The 16927-nt window shown below is 40.4% G+C and overlaps 1 protein-coding gene across 6 annotated transcripts in view; it reads right to left on the reverse strand.

Annotated features, from left to right (window-relative positions):
- enah (ENAH actin regulator) overlaps positions 1-16927 on the reverse strand; it is a 145750-nt gene that overhangs the window by 89350 nt on the left and 39473 nt on the right. For 3 of the 6 annotated variants that reach the window (XM_080881737.1, XM_080881736.1, XM_080881735.1), the window contains exon 1: positions 9796-9953. The exons of 1 other annotated variant lie outside the window; for it this stretch is intronic. In XM_080881737.1, coding sequence (XP_080737863.1) covers positions 9796-9809 — 14 coding nt within the window. In that variant the 5' untranslated portion in view covers positions 9810-9953. Of the gene's footprint in view, positions 1-9795; positions 9959-16927 lie in introns of those variants that run through there. 2 more of the 6 variants (XM_080881732.1, XM_080881734.1) reach the window with 2 other exon arrangements.

Consider the following 16927-nt stretch of genomic DNA (forward strand, 5'->3'; position numbering starts at 1 on the left):
GCCACCCCCCTCCCCCTTCTCTTTAAAGCCCCCTTCTCAGGGTGATTCTTTCCTTATGCGTACATGCGACGACAGCAAGTCAGCCAGCAAGTCGGCAAGCGAGGGAACCGTCTAAACAGTCAGCCAGCTGTGTTTTTCCCATGGCAGCGGCACCAGCCAGCAAATACGCGCACGCTTTGGTCTTGGCTTTTCGCCGCCGTAGCGACAGCAGAGGTATCCAGGCAACAGGCTCCTGCACAGCCCACTCCTGCGCTCCTGTGGAAGAGGCTGCTGTGGAGAAATCCACACGGCGGGATCCAGCAGTTCACAGCGGCTCAATTCAGGAGGTTGCAAGCGGGGGCTGGGGCATGAAGGGAGGTATCCTTTACATCTGTCGCTCTCCTTCCCCTCGCCGCTTCTGCTACATCTATCTCATACCTTTTGTCTCTCACTTGATCACCCCTTCTTTCATCTACCCCTCCCCTCCCTCTCTACTTTATCGCTGTGACCATCCACACACTCCCTCTCTCACCATATACCCACCCACCCAACTCTGCTCTCTCACTCTCCTAAATAAATAGACTAAAGAGAGTGAGCAGCCAGATGCAGTGATGTATGGCGGATGTGGAATAAGGATTAGTCGAATATTTCCATCTCTGTTGTCACAGGAGGCAGACATTCACAGCGACCACGCAAAGTTCTTCATTTCTTTATTCAGTGTCCTGGCCTGCTTCGGCACAGCTAAAATCCTTTCTTTCACTTTCAGCTATCATCAGCTGGCATTGTGCCGAACAATGTAACATCAACATACATACGTTATGAATCTACCTAACAAGTCAAAATGACCCGCATTGGCGCTCCTAATCAAACATAATATTGGATGGAACATGCGACAGCTTTCTATAAAGGCTCATGTGAAGTAGAATCTGTATATACTGTGGGGGGGGGGGGGGGGGGATTTTCAGCCGACATTTGGGCTTTCCTGCTGTGCTGCGATTCGCTGTTCTGCAGCCTGTACCAGGTTGTATTGGTTGCTATGCCAACTTTTATGTTAAATTGGGAATTTGGGAGTCTTTTTTCCCCCTGTTTTGTTACAAGTATTAAAAGGAGTAGAAGAGCAGATTCACAGCACGCAACCTCCTGCCAGAAAAGCCCCAGCTTTGAACTAGGAATCATTTTGCAGTGAAGTGACAGTACTAACCATCGGACAAACATGCCAACCAAATTAACTTATCAAGTAGTTTACAGCTGGAAACTGAACCTTTCACCACCTTCAGTGTCCAATCAATTTGGGGCATTTATGTCTAGAATTGAGTTTCATAAATTTGCAGGGCCGATTTCATGCTCATTTAGAGATAGATATGTGCCTTTCATCACACATATCTTTATTGGAAAAATTATTTTTCCTTAGGAACAGACTGTAAATGAATATAAACAAGAAAAACAACCTCTGCCTTTTTTCCATTTTAAACAAATGTATCAATGTATTTCTACTATACATGATTGACAGTGCCTTTTCCAGTCCTGAAGATGTGTCTTCCTGAGCAGCTGTCGTGATAAATGATCGACTTGAACACATTTTCCTTTTTTTCAGGGTTAAAATTAGAGTCGTGCTTCACCCTGAAGGCTACAAACTAATTCAAAAGTGGATGTAAATACTACAAGAGCTGAAAATAAAGGACTTTTTAAAAATTATTTCCCATTGGACAGCTGGCTTGACAGGCACTAAATCAGCCTCAATAAAGCAGCGAATTTCTATCAGCGCAGAAGGGCTGACATGTGCTTTCAGGGCAGGACACAGAATGTATAAAAAAAATACACTGAGACAGACACACAAACACAAAATACACAGGGTTCCAAGGGCAGACTGTACTCTTGGAGGTCGGAACAACAAGAGCTGGAGGAGATGCATATATGCGCTTTGGTTCAGCACATGAAATCAGACACTGAGGCAACACTGAAAAACTGAGCACTTCAACACAACACAGGCATACAAACATACGCTGTCATTGTCTCATTTATAAAGTCCGATATACAGCTTTAGATTAAAAAATAAATAAATATGAAGACGTATATAATTACATTAAAATTCCGGTTCGTCCATAAAGTACAGCTGCCAGTGTAAGACAGAACTATTAAAGGGAGAGGTAGCATGTGCCCTGGAAAACGGGGCTTGACGAATGAAAGGTCTATGCAGAGAGCAGTTTGTCACACTCCACTTAAGCACTGAGTCAAAAGCTGCCGAAACCATGCTCACACATCACAAGCTATTACAATCCATTTGGGAGGGGTGAGGAGGAGGAAGAGGGCAGTGTGAGGCACCTGTAATAAGCTATCAGTTATTTCTATCTGAACACCCGTTACAAATGACTTTGGCTGATCACTACAGCCAGTAGTGACTTTGAAAACATCCAGGGTTGTAATTTGGCAATTAACAACACTCTCAGAATTACAAAAGAGGCGAGGTTATTTTGTTCAGAAACACTCCAAACTGTGTGTTTACAAAAACTTCCAGAGAACAGAAAACAGCAGCAAAACCCAGCACTGAACAGCGTAGGCAACAACAACAGATACGCCTTTAAACAACAGTCATATCAGCATAAAGGAGGAGGAGGGGTGGAGGTGGGTTGCCAAGAGGCTTATAGATGTGCAGCAAGTGTGGAAACCTTGTTTAGGGCACCTGTTCTGGTCATTTCCATCGCCGCAGTTTTATATTTAGACTCCAGTTAATTAGCTTTGAATGACTGGCAGTTCAGCTTTTTCCCATGTATTTATCTTAAACTGCGTCTTGGTGCAGTACCTCTGCCTTTACATTACCCGATTATGCTTCACTGTTTCACAAATTGAAAGATTAAACAGCAGGTGGGTGGGACTGCTGTTCTCAAAGCTGTGGCTGCATGCCTGAGATGACCATAGTAGGGATATCCCTCTCTATAATATCACAGCCAGAAGTAGAGAAGACATGAATAAATTTTTTTTTTTTTAAAAAAACAAAAACTCTGAAGCCTGAGCTTTTGGCTCACATGGATAACCTGTACACATGCTGAAACTTCAGCCAACTTAATATGAGCATCCACCATGCCAACAATGGACAAAAAAATATGGAAAAGCATAATGTGCCTTTTAAGACTTTAGTTGTATAGAACCTTTAGTAATACTGGGATCCAGGGAAACGGGAAAAGGTGAAAAGAGGAGCAGTGTAAGCTCTGAAAAAGAAAGAAATGCTGCAAATAGCTCTACTAATAGAAAGAGAGAAGGAGAAGAAAGAGATGAAGTGAGCAGCACATCTCGTCTCCCCCGAGGCCTGATGCCATTTCAGGTTGTGTCACCGCAGGAGGCTGCCGAGTACAGGTGGCTCAAATGCCACAGACAAACATACACACAGCTCATAAACCGCAAGCTACGTCCCACACAGTTATTTCAAAAGCTAAATAAAACAGCGACGTGCACACATTGTACTGTATACACTGAAAAGAACAATGCTAACAGATTGTATACCACAAAACTCCCAAACTATAGCTACACCACAACGGCTTCCACAGTGTCAGTTTCACAAAGTCTTACATTTAATACAAGAAGAGTGAGTAATGAAGACAAATATTTAGCAGTCATCAACAGAGCCCAGCTGATGCAGGATTTCTAAGGCTGACAGAGATACCAGTATTTGGAGATGTCAAAATACCGGTTATACCAGCTGATGTAACCAGGCACACAACACAAAGAGATTTGCCCAACATTTGTTAGCTGTAGTTCGTCTGGGATAATATGAGATTTTCAATGTTTAAAAATAAACTTGTGTTACTGATACAACAAGTCGTGGATTACTCATTTACTGCTCGGATCAGCTGGTTGTTGTAGCGATGTTTGAAATATCACCGGATGCCCTCTAGTGGATAAACTATTCAACATTAACTACGACAAAATCGTTGAACTGCTTTTGCCCAGTCTCATTTTCCTTTTTAAAAATTTTCTGTCATAAGCATTTTACATAAGCAGGGTGTTTTTTATGACTGTGCGGGTTTGTTCCTGGAGAGCTTAAATTACAATGCATCAATTATACATGTGTGAAAGGCAACGTAATTCATGCACAAGTAGTATAACCAGAATGACTACTAAGCTGTCTGTGTCCACAACAGAGTACAAGTCAAGTTTCAGTCACACCAGCTTTACACATTGTAGAGACACCTGTGAGTCGAGGCACAGGTCACAGTGACACATTTTAACAGAGCAGCTAGTGTTTCCTCAGAGCAGAGTAACGATGAGTCAGGGGTGGATAAATGGCAGTAGAAAATGAAATTAAGAATTAAGACCTCTATTGTTTGCAAATGTCCAGTATTAAATCCCCCAAAGCTGCATGATTTACCTTGGCTTTTTCAAAGAAATAGAACAAAAAAAAAAACAAAAAAAAAACAAAAGTATAAAATCAGTCAAATCACAGAATTAGATGGTACTTTTACTTATTTCTAATCATTAACTATACTCTGGAGAGAAGTCCTCCTCCCTTTGATGTTAGAAATTAATATTTAGAGGTTGTGACAGGATCCAGCAATGATTCCAGAAAATGTATTTTTTGAAAGTAACATGAGTTAAAGTAACATGAGAAAGTAACATGTTAAAGTAACATGTTAAAGTAAGTTAAAGTTACAAGTTAACAAGTTAAACAAGTTAACAAGTTAAACAAGTTAAAGTAACATGAGTTAAGCCCATCTTCAATATGGACAAATAAAGCAGGGTTTTCATCAAATATGAGTATTTACTTTCTACTTCTAATTTAAATGAATCCAATCTGGAGATCACATGATCAAACGTACAGTATCAATCGTAGCAGTTCTCCTGCTGGTGCTGAAACAGCCCTCCTCTCTATTTACACTCAACAAACAGCCTCCTCTTCCTAATGTGGGTGTGTGTCCGTGTGTTACTGAGGGACGAGGATGACATCATCAGGCTGGTCAGCAGTACTTTTTGCCTCAGCAGGCAAGAGAGGGGGAAAAAAAAACAAAAACAAAACAACTATAGCTGACTAAGAGGAGAGGAGCGTGAGGAAGAAAGGGAGCTTTAATTTTTTTGTGTATCTATCTATCTATCTCTCTCTCTCTCTCCAGTTATACTGCAATAGGTATAGGCTGATGGGGGATTCCCATGATGCACTAAGTGTTTCTTCTTCGCTCACTATGTGTTAATAGACCTCTTAATAACATACTTGTTATTAATCTCTGGCTCTCTTCCACAGGATGTCTTTTGTCCCATCTTCCTTTTCTCTCCCCAATTGGTTGCTGCAGATGGCTGCCCCTCACCGATCCTGGTTCTGCTAGAGGTTTTTTTCCTGTTAAAAGGGAGTTTTTCCTTCCCACTGTCGCCAAAGGGATGTCATATGATTGTTGGGTTTTTCTCCGTATGTATTATTGTAGGGTCCTTACAAGATAAAGCACCTTGAGGCGACCGTTGTTGGGATTTGGTGCTGTATAAATAAAATTGAATTGAATAGAATTTTCTGAAACTGTCATATGTAGGAGTATTATAGGAGTATTGGAGAGATTTCGTTCATAGCAGACTGCCATGTTCAAAATAGTTCAATTGGTGACTAAAGCTCCTAGAAGAAGTCAGTTTTGGGATTACCGAGAGATCAAGGCAGGACATTTGAGACTGAAAATTTTGGACAGTAAAGCTTCAAATTAACCATAACACAACAACATTTTATGGATCATTCTACAGCCCCAGTCTCCCAGTTCACATCAGGAATTTTCTTATGAAGTCGTGAACACTTGCTTTAACTTAATGGAGTCACACCTAAACTCCAAATGCTTTTAGTGAGGTATGACTGGCCTTCTGAGCCTAATACCTACATTTGTATGATTCGCTGTATGTGTAGTCTGAATGGGACTTGTTATAGTGCACAGGACAAGGCTTACAGTGAGTTGTATGTGAAGCTGAACACTAAGGAAGGAGAAAAGGATTTGGAGTAAGGGGATAGGGAGAGAGATCGAGCTGGAAAGGATGTACAGCAGATTTAAGGTTAGTGATGGAGATGTACTAACAAGTGAAGACAGTGTGCTGAGAAGCACATAAGAAAAGGAATGTCGGTAAAAAAAAAAAAAAAAAAAAAAAAAAAAAAAAGTGGTGATGAGGATGATGAGTGGAAGCAGGTGGTACAGACAACATACCTGTGGAGGTACAGAGGTGTGTATGAGAGAGGGCAATAGATTGTTTAACACAGTCTTGTAGAGTGGGAAGATGCATGGCCTTCTCTATAGTGTGTTGTATCAGAAGTGCTGTAGTAATTACAGATGGATAAAAGTGATTCACTACACAATGAAAGGGAGTAAAGAGAGGAACTGTGGATGAGTCAGAAGTGGCAGAAAACTATGTGCAGGTGGTGCAGGGCATGTATGATGACAGAAGACGATGTCTACAGCAGGAGTGACAGATGGTTTCAAGGTGGGGGTGAGATTACATCAGGAATCAACAGCTTCTGGTGATGGACAGCAAAACAGATAAAGTCAGACAGGAGTCTACATGGAATATTATGTTCACGACAACGCTGCTCTGTAGACAGAGTAGGGAGCAGGTGGAAGAGAGCCTGGAGAGGTGGAGGTATGCTCTGGAGAGAAGAGGAATGAAAGTCAGTGGAAGCACGACAGAATACATATATGTAAATGAGAGGGAGACCGGTGCAACAGCGACAAAACAGAAGTAGAGTTAGTTTATGGTAGTGAGACCTTGTATAATGTGGAAAAGATGGCACTAACAAAAAGACAAGAGAAGCTGAAGGTGACAGAGTGGAAGATTTTCTTTAGGAGAGAGCAGGATGGAAAATTAGAAAATAGATTTGAAATGAGTGTATCATAGTGACAGCTAAGGCTGAACGCTCTGGAAACAAAGTGAGAGAGGCAGGGATGGCTTGAGGGACAGACACCCCCGTTATACTTCATGAAAAAGTTTAAATAAAAGGAGCATTTGGTACGGCTTGGAAACAAATCACTGAAGTTAAGAACTTTAGCTGAAAGCAACAAAATTTAAACTTTGACGATTACATGAAGTTGATCAAATATTTTATTACTGTTGGTTTTGTTTTTCCAAGAAAATCTCTAACATGAACTACTAAGTTTAGTTGACTTGGTGTGTGGGACAATCAAAGTGTCACGGTAACTCTGAGTACACACTGTCAAAGAAAATTAAAAATTACATGGCTGCTAGTCTCTGCTTGGCCAACAGTCTTTGTTTCTGTATTATGACAGACAAAGTTACAAACAATATTGTCATGAGTGACTGAGTCAGCTTTGTAAAGACTAGTGATTAGTAAAGAGGAAGATGAATTAATGTGGTACCAAACAGTTTCCCAGGAACATCAGGGAGTGTGACAGACTAGAGGGGCAGAAATATAGCAAGAGAAAAGACAAGAAAGCTGGATCATGGTGGAAACCTCTTGTGCTGAGCCAATCAAGCAGTTTCGTGTAATTTGGGAAAAGGACCCAAAACAAAAACAAAAAAGCCCCACACACCCTGCTGCTGAAACACAGACATGCATGTCTCTCAAGGGATATGAATGGCTAATAAGCTACAGATCAAGTGGCAGGCAGGTACGCTAAGACTGCTAAGGAGGTCTGTCCACAAGACAAACTAGTGATATCAGTGGTCCATTTAATCCCAGACAATATACGAGTATAGTCACGGTTCTCACAGCACACAGGGTGTGAGAACACTGCCGCAGTACACAGATAGCTTCGCATTACTGCACAGACGGCAAAACTGAGTGGAATACAGCTGAAGAAAAACCAGCCTTTGTCCTTGCATACCTCTCCCAGGATGTTTTCAGGTACACTGAAAGGCACATGGATCATTTTACATGAGTGGACCGAGGAGAAAAACCTGAAACCGACAGTGTTCAGCAGAAGGCGGATGCTGGGTGGGGACTTTTTTTTCATTATTTTGGTATTCTCATCTGCACCTTGACCTTCTGCACCAACCTGTGGCACAAACCCCAGTTTTAGAAAAAAAAAAGGATCAAAGTGCCTCACAAAGAAAACACTAATCGACTGAGTGTTTTACTCAAGAGATTCAGCATTCAGCAGTTTTGTACCATGTAAAAGTCCTCTGTTTGAATTCTGCTGTCATCCACTCTGACATATTGGACCCAAGCCTTCTCCAGCTAATGGCTATATGACATTCAAGCATATTACAAGCTGTTTAGCAATAGTTCAGTTCAGTTCATTTTTATTTCAAACATTTCAAACATGTGCCTTCACAATCATTACAAACTATTATTCCATTATTTGTTTGAAAAGGAGTAGGCAGAAGTATTTACTTATTTGTCCCTACCCCCTCAAGTTTTACCTCTCATTCATTTAATCGTTTTTTTTGTCTTAAATTAAACAAACAACATATGCAACAAAAATAAAACAAAACAAAACAAAACATACATAAATCAAAAACAATAGCAAAGGATAAAGAGAGTCACTGCAAACTTAGACACATAAGTAAGAATGCACCAGGCACACACGTCAGATTTTAGGCATAAGAGTTAAAAGGTATCAACATCAAAGGAAAAAGTAAATATCAAAAGACATTTTTATGATAAATAAATGCCATTTGTGAAGTTACTGAATAATCAAGGTTACACTACTGAACAAAATTATAATGACTATGATTTTTGGCTATAACCAAGTAGCAAATATATTCAACATGAATATCTGGAGTTTAACAGCAAAACTGTTTATTGGTCTGTGAAAATTCCAAGATAAAGCAGTTTGCTTTTGTTGCCTTCAGTGGTGATTTAGGTCTGAGGTTTGAAGTACAGACATAACAGAACAGCACGGTGCTGTGTGGGGTGGGAGCATAACTCTGTGTTGCTGTCATTTGACCTGCAATGCTTCTGATGTCCAGCCTGGACAATGATGTCATTGTTGCTGGGTGAACCATTCTAGAAAGAAAAAAAAAGAAAAAAAAGAAAAATGGGGCAGCAGGTGATCTGCAGATGGATGCCAAGTCAAATTTGCAGTGTTGTGAATGTGGGGACATTGAACAAAATACCAGTTTAAAATCACTCATTTAGCTACATTACCTCCACTTATTACAGTGAAACACATTTTGGAAATCACTTTGATGCTGCCAAGCATCCAAATGAAAATGAAGGGAGACGTGCTCAGTGGAACAAAGGGTATAAAAATGATGTGGCGAGCAGATTCACAGGGCACAAATCAGCAGTCCTCACACTAATGAGACAGCAGATATTTGCCAAGAGGAGGTGAACTATCACCACAGAGATAAAATACCCCGAGTCACCATCACATACATTTTTAACAACAACCCAAGAAGGACAAGCCTGCAAAGAGGTTTTTAGAGTCCTTTAGGAAAAACAACGGCAGCTCTAGAAGCAGCAAAGGAGAAAAGTACCCTGTCACCACACGAAGAGATGAATCCTATCCTGTAACCGAGCTCCAAACTCCCTCTGATTGGACTCTGAGTTTAACAGCTACTGCAGTTCTATAAAAAGGAAAGCTCCTCAACTGGTGAGAGCAGCTTTTTTAGATTGGGGGGCTCCGAATAATGAATGAATTTGTGGATGCTGATAACAGCTGCAGTGAGCGTTTCAGCTGAACTTTGAGTGTCCATGGTAAATGGCAATGGTTCAGCCAGACAGGTAGACGGGCAGAGAGACTGAGCTCCACAATAATCACACTTCCCTGAGCCTATACTACAAATACTTGCCAACTCTGCTTTGGAGATGATAATACTGTAGGTAAAGACATAGAAAATGGTTAATATGGTTAACCCCGAAATCCTACATCGGCTCCATTGCTATGGCCGGCTGAAACTTACGAATCACGAGTCATCCTGGCGTTGGTAACCGCTCAATCTGGCACTTCCACCAACTGTACAAGAAAATCGGTCGCTGGGAAAGTTTGGTCTAGTGTCCACTTTCTCCACAGGCTAGCTGACTGAGCAGCTGCTTTGGCCTGGCTCCACGACTGACTTGACTCCACAAGGGAGAAAGTGAGAGTGTACGGGCATCCACCCAACCACAAGGCCTGCTGGAAGTAACCCCCTCCCCATTTCAGCCCATACACCCACCCGGACTCACTCACCTCACAGGAGCCTGGGCTAAAAGTGGAGCAGCTAGGTGGGGGCATGTAGGGAGTGTAATGAGTCAGGGGTTAAAGAATCTTTTTCTACAGTCCAAAAATAGATACTGTGACCTGCACACATCAGCTTAGCTCATGTGGGGGACTGTCAATGGTCTCCCAATTCAAGGTTCAACTCCAAGACATGTTTTACCATCTATTACCAAAGAAGGAACCTGAAAACGAGCGTTAAAATCCTTATATAGGTTTTTAAAAACCCGGACAAAAAAAAATAAAATGTTTTTTGTCAAATGAAATTAATCCATTGGATTAGACTTTTTATTTATATTCTTAGGATATCCAGTCAGGTAGACGTTCTGCAAACAGAAGGACACAATCCACAATTATGTGCCGATATCTGAGAGTCTTTGGGAGTTTTCCCACTCTGCTTACAGTTTAAACAGTCTGATTGGAAAGTGAAAACAAAACAGAGACATTTGTGCCCTTCTACATCTCTTCAACAAGTTAGACCATCTGCTAAGGCCATTCCAGTCACAGAGCAGCTTATGTTTTAACGGCTTTATAATTACACAAAACCACAACAAAAAAGAAGGAAAAACAAACAAACAAACAAAAAAAACAAAAACAAAAACAAAAAAACACCACACTTGAGGTCTACAGAGGTGCTGCTGACATTCTGCCTCTGCTGCATCACAGAAACACACGACATAAAACTAGTTCTTCCTTCCCCTCAGAGTGAAACGATGCAGCAGGGATGTCTCCATTCAGCACAATGACATTGCACATTAGGGAAAGCACAGCTGCGACTGTTAATAGTAGTTTTCTCCCCTTCCTGCGTTTCATTAAGCCATGACAGAGCCAGCATGCTCAGGTTCATACTCAGGTTGCTGAAACTAAAGGGTTTTTTTTCCCTCCCCTCCCCCCTCTAATCATTTTTCACTGACAAAATACTGAACTCGGGGAAATACGCTCATAAAGCATTTCTAAATTAAAAACAGTCAACTGTCTTTTCCCCCAGGTAAACTCACAGGTAAACACTGCAGCAGTCATCACACAGTAGGTTTAATGCCTTAGATCATACATCTTAGATCATCTCTAGAGCATCTAAAGCCCCCTCTAACAATCAGACCACTAAAGACTGTGACTTGCTTCAAGTGCACAAATGTGAAAGTATACAGAAGTTTCACTTTTCCCATATTTCAAACTTTTCTATGTACAAAGAGAGTTCTTGTACAGGGATCAGAGGGGCAGATCAATAGGATTTGACATAACCTAGATGGTTTGAAGGAAGTCTGAAGGATTGAATTGGAACCTTTCATCGATTCAACAATGCACATTTGAAACTCAATGCGAAAATCTCAGAGTTGCCTACATTAAAAAGTAAAGGCCTTCAAAGGCCATTTGCATGAAAGTATGTGAACATTCTCAGCCTTGAATTACTGTACTCTGCTATTTAGGGGGCCTGATTGCACTGAAGTACAGGAATGATCTGAAAGCTACTAGATCAATGAAACTGCAGGAATAGAAGTCCTGTGTTTGACCTCCCACTGCCTGACAAAGCATACAGTCGGAGTGTTTCACTCTATAGTCCTCAAAGGAAAGGTTCTATGGACAATTCTCAAAGGTGCGTCAGGTCAATATTGAACCCATTTTTCAAAGAGTTTTGCAAAACTATTGATATTATTGACGCCCACAGATACCAAGTGAGCTGCAGTTGGCATTCAATTGCTAGTTTTAGCACGCAGATCATTAGTGTACTATTTTGGAGCTAGCATCGACAACTGGATTCTGCACTGTGTACTACATTGCATCTATTTTGTGCAACAACTTAGAGACCAGCTACATGTTGTATATCGGAATATCAAAATGACAATATAATTTGACTTGGGTGTGACACAGCAACCATGAACACACGAGTGGAAATTAGTCATCTAGCTTCCCAAATTCAAGCTAACATGACCCATTATATTAACCTGTGTATAATGTCACATTATACTGGTTTAAGACAACAACAGATCATTAGCTTAGGCTGTTTTGGATTCAATCTGAAACCCCGCTTTTTGTCATTTGCTGACATTTGTGAACTCCTACCATTCTGCTATTGTCAGATAACGTTCATTATTGTTGACACTACGAGCTGAAGTAAGAGTTGACAAAGATTATGTTTTTATGATACCGTATTTTCCGCACTATAAGGTGCACTTAAAATCCTTTAATTTTTACAAAAGTTGGGAGTGCACCTTATGTATGAATTCTGGTTGTGCTTACTGACCTCGAACTAATTTTATGTGGTATAGGCGCTCAAAAATCTGTCAAAAAACGTTTTAGTACGACTTTGGTGAGCTACGAAGTTGCACCGCTTGATGGATTGTCGGAGCATTACGGCTACCGCAGTCAAGAGCCTCGTGGAGTAATCTGGGTCCAAAACTCCATCTACTTCAAGTCCCAAAGCCAAACGAACACTGCGTCATCAGTGAGAGTTAAAAACAGTCTAAATTCTTTCATATTTAATAAAATGATCAGCGTTGCTGCTTTACCAGGTGTAAAAATTAAGTTTAACATCCAGTTTCATCTAGGAAGTTAGCTCACTAGTTTCCACCTAAACATGATATAGCATGTTCCGACTGAGCGATCTCTGAAAGAAATTACAGCTCTGCCATCACTTCCAACATAAATGAAGACAGAAAACTAAACGGCTCTGAATTTTTTAGGGTTATTGAAGTTGGACTAGCTGGTATATAATGATGTGCTGCGTGATTGCTAGCGACACAGCTATGTTAGCATAACATAAACACAGTGAAGATGGAGCATGAATGCTAACTTTTTTCACTGGATGAAAGTTATCGGGAGGTTTCCCGATGGTTATTGACAAATGCAATCGCATGGCAGGATGCTGTAAATGGACCAAACTTCAGTCAGGAGAACAACTGAAATAATCCATCCACAATACGAGGTTAGTCATAGGGCTTTTCAATATAACCATATCTATCAGATGACGATATGAAAATGTCTATCGTTTCATATTACACTCTCATTTGATTCGTGGCGTCGCAAAATAAACTTTTTATGGCAATAGTTTTTCATCGTTTTGATGGTCACTGTAGTGGCTATATTAAATTTCTTAAAGTTCTCTCTTTCTCTTATATTTAAAATAACCACACTACGGATGGACAAGCGACTGTTTTTTATGCATTGTCGTTAGCAACAACGATGTGCGGATGTGTTAGTGATGTGCGGATCGATCCTGAAATATCGATTCCTCCCATACCAATCATTTATGTTCTAGAATACATTCTCACATTAAAATATCGATATTTTAGTAATTTAGGTTAAATTTGTAGTTTATCATTAACAGGAACACAGTGAAAAGAAACCATAACATTCGGATTGTCTACATTCAAAGGAACTACTTCCTCTTCCGCCTTTCATAGTCATGTGCGAAATACGGCTGTCTGTCTCGCAGCCCCTTGGCGTGTGCACTCACAACAATGGCTGAGCGTAATTGGAGTCATGTGCGAACGTATTTTACCTCCACAAAAGCTGAAACGTGGTTTGCAATAGTGATGGGATTTATGGCTCCTTTCAGAGAACCGGCTCTTTCGGCTCGGCTCACTAAAAAGAGCCGCTCTTCAGGTTGTGTTGTTGCTTTAATGAAGTTATTATTAGCAATAATATAAAATTATGCACAAAAGGAAATACTAATGTTAAAAAAAAAAAATTTAAAAAAAAGGTTTTATTTATATATGTTTATATATAAATATATGCGGTGGCCCCTAGAGACAAAACACGTACAAACTCCAAAAAGCACGTACAAATTCCAAAACAGTTAACTGAACTTCCAAAACAGAGCTACCTAGATCACTTAAATTACACAATTGAAAGCATATGTGTATTGTTTGTGTATTTATACACAAGCACTCATATAGATTCAAATAATTTAAAAAAAAAAAAAAAAAAAAAAAAGTTCATTTACCTGTTACTACCACACACCAAATCCGGTCGTTGGTACTTCCTGGCTTGTGTAGCCACTAGGTAACAAAAGCTCAACACTGCACCTAGCATTCTGGAGCACTTCGGTTGTCTTTTGTACGCGTTTTGGAGTTTGTACACGTTTTGGAGTTTGTACACGTTTTGTTTCTAGGGGCCAACGTAAATATACTTTTATTTATTCACTCCACATAAAATGTAATAAATAAATCATATAATACAAAAACCAACTATTCACATTTCAACTTTTAACTATTTAAATTTTCAGCTTTTCCCTTTTAAACAAATTTAAAGTGAAACAACACAAAACACTGCAAACCACAACACAAAAAATATAATTAATATAAATGAAAATATGAAAACAAAAAGAACATGCATATTCTCTGTCATATGGGTTTCTGAATCCTTTATGATCCTGCTCTGTTCCTGTGCTACTGCTAGTTTAACTACCGCCCCTCCCCCCTCTTCCCAGCTCAAAGCACAAGGCTCGCATGCGGAGTGAAGCGGGAAAAAAGTGCAAGAGAGGGTGAGAGAAAGGAAAAAACAAACAAACACAAAAACAAAACACAAAACACGGCTCGCGATAAGGAGCCGGCTCACGTCGTTCACGTCAAAGATCCGGCTCTAAGAGCCATTTCGTTCGCGACTGACACATCACTAGTTCACGATACATGTGGCAAAAACGTGAGGTGTTGTGGCCACACTAGGGAGATAATTCAAAAGAGCTGTTGGGGGGGGATAAATACATTTACAGTGTTTATTTATCGAATAAAATACGTTAAATGTCTGGAAACAGTGGGCGTGTCCAAATTCAGAGGCTGCTTCCACCTGAGGACCCGGCCTTCGCGGTCTAAAGAAAGCTGGGTAGTACGTCACGAGCTCCCTCGGTGGAGTGAAACTCTGCCGTCTGCTCCTTGCTATCTAAAATATAACCGGGCGCTGGCGTAAACTCTAGACTCTCTCACTTCTGTTTTCAGTTTTCTGTTTGGCGTTTATTCAGCTGTGTGAAAACCCGGAGGAACCCTCCTGAGGGATTAATAAAGTTAAATTTAATTTAATCAAATCTAATAACTTTAATCTCAGCCAAACTGATTTATTCACGAACAAATAAAACACTGAAAAAGCCAAACAATAACATTTTTAAGTTATCTAAGTGACTTATATATCATGTTTAACCCGAGTAGCGAAAGACTGCGGGGGTTTGAAGCTGATGTGTTGGTCGGTTCAGATATTTGAACACAGCTACATTCTTACCTGAAAATATGTTAAAAGATTTTTTGCGACCCAGAAAGAGAAATAAGAGTAATATTAAAACTAAGTAGCTGCCGCCGTTGTTGGAGACTGGAATTGGCTGGGTTGCGCTATGAATTCTGCATATAGTTTTTCAATTTTGTTATCTGGGTGGAAAATCTGAAGAAATTCAGGAGAATGGTGGCTCCGGGAGATTTTCGGGAGGGGCACTGAAATTCGGTATTCTCCCTGAAAAATCGGGAGGGTTGGCATGTATGGTTGTGGCAACTAGAGATGGACCGATCCGATATTACGTATCGTATCGGTCCGATACTGACCCAAATTACTGGATCGGATATCGGCGAGAAATAAAAAATGTAATCCGATCCATTAAATATCAAAAAAAGCACCTCACAAAACTTGCTACACGGCGTAACTCGGCTCATAACCGTAGCACGTTGCAGCAGTATGCATCAGGTGATAGAGCGGCTGTGTGTAGCCTTGCTAGCAATCCGGCATTTCATCTCCGAGGAAGTTATCCCAGAGAGAAGTAAAGCGAGTGTGTAAGTTCATCTCTGAATGTTTGTAAAGCATTCCCATGTTAAGCTTAACAACCAATATATGGAGGGACTGCCCCTCTCTCTCTCCCTCCCTCTCCTGCTTCAATCATGAAACTGCTTAATGATCAGCTGATCGGCTTTTCTGTCGCAAGTCTGTCTCTCTTTGTTTTTGGCCCACTTTGCACCAGAAAGAGGAAACCAGCGGCTGAACAACAGCAGCATTATTAAGCTTGATAAGCTGTTGTTAGAATTTATTTATTATTACTTTCTACACCAGGATCCTTTTCTACGTAGCTGACGGCTGGTAACTGTGCAGGGGCGGATCTAGCAAAGTTTAGCCAGGGGGGCCGATAGGGCATTAACAGGGAAAAGGGGGCACAAAGACATACTTTTCTTTCTTATTCTCATTTAAAATGTCTGGCTTTTAATAAATAATTATCTGAATCTTACACCCAAAGTTTTAATCTGATGTAAAATATAGAAGTCCATTACTGTATATAGTAACTGTTAAGTCTAATATACCCTAGTAAGCAATAGTACTTTTTCCTTTGGGAAGGTACCATCTGTGAATTCTGCAATACTGTTGAAGAAAGATGTTGAATCTATTTAATTATTCTTGAAAAATAATTTATTTCTGTGCATTTTTTTTCCCACACTGCAATCGAGCACCTTATTTCAAAACAAGGGGCCTCTGTATCATGGACACGGTGTGATTATGAAAAGTCTGACACAGACCAGAAAACTGTACTATGCAAATTATGCAGGAAACCGGTCCCCACCTCAGACTCAAAGAAAATGGCGGTCGTTACAACTTATGTCTAACTATGTATAGTTTCACGTATTGGTCAAAACACTGGTACACGACGCCCAGCTGAAAACTTTACGCAAGTTGAGTTGCCCAAGATTCACAGAATTTACAGAAAATGTAAAATTATTGTGATATCGTTGTCGGGACGATAAATGTCTTATATCGGGATATGAGATTTTTGTTCATATCACAGCTCTAGTTAGTCATTACTGTACTGCAACAACATGGGAATAGAGTAGCTACGAGAGAATTCAACATTAATGAATCAATGGTACGGAAGTGGA

This window comes from Rhamphochromis sp. 'chilingali' (assembly GCF_963969265.1).
Source record: "Rhamphochromis sp. 'chilingali' genome assembly, chromosome: 5".
Taxonomy (NCBI): domain Eukaryota; kingdom Metazoa; phylum Chordata; class Actinopteri; order Cichliformes; family Cichlidae; genus Rhamphochromis; species Rhamphochromis sp. 'chilingali'.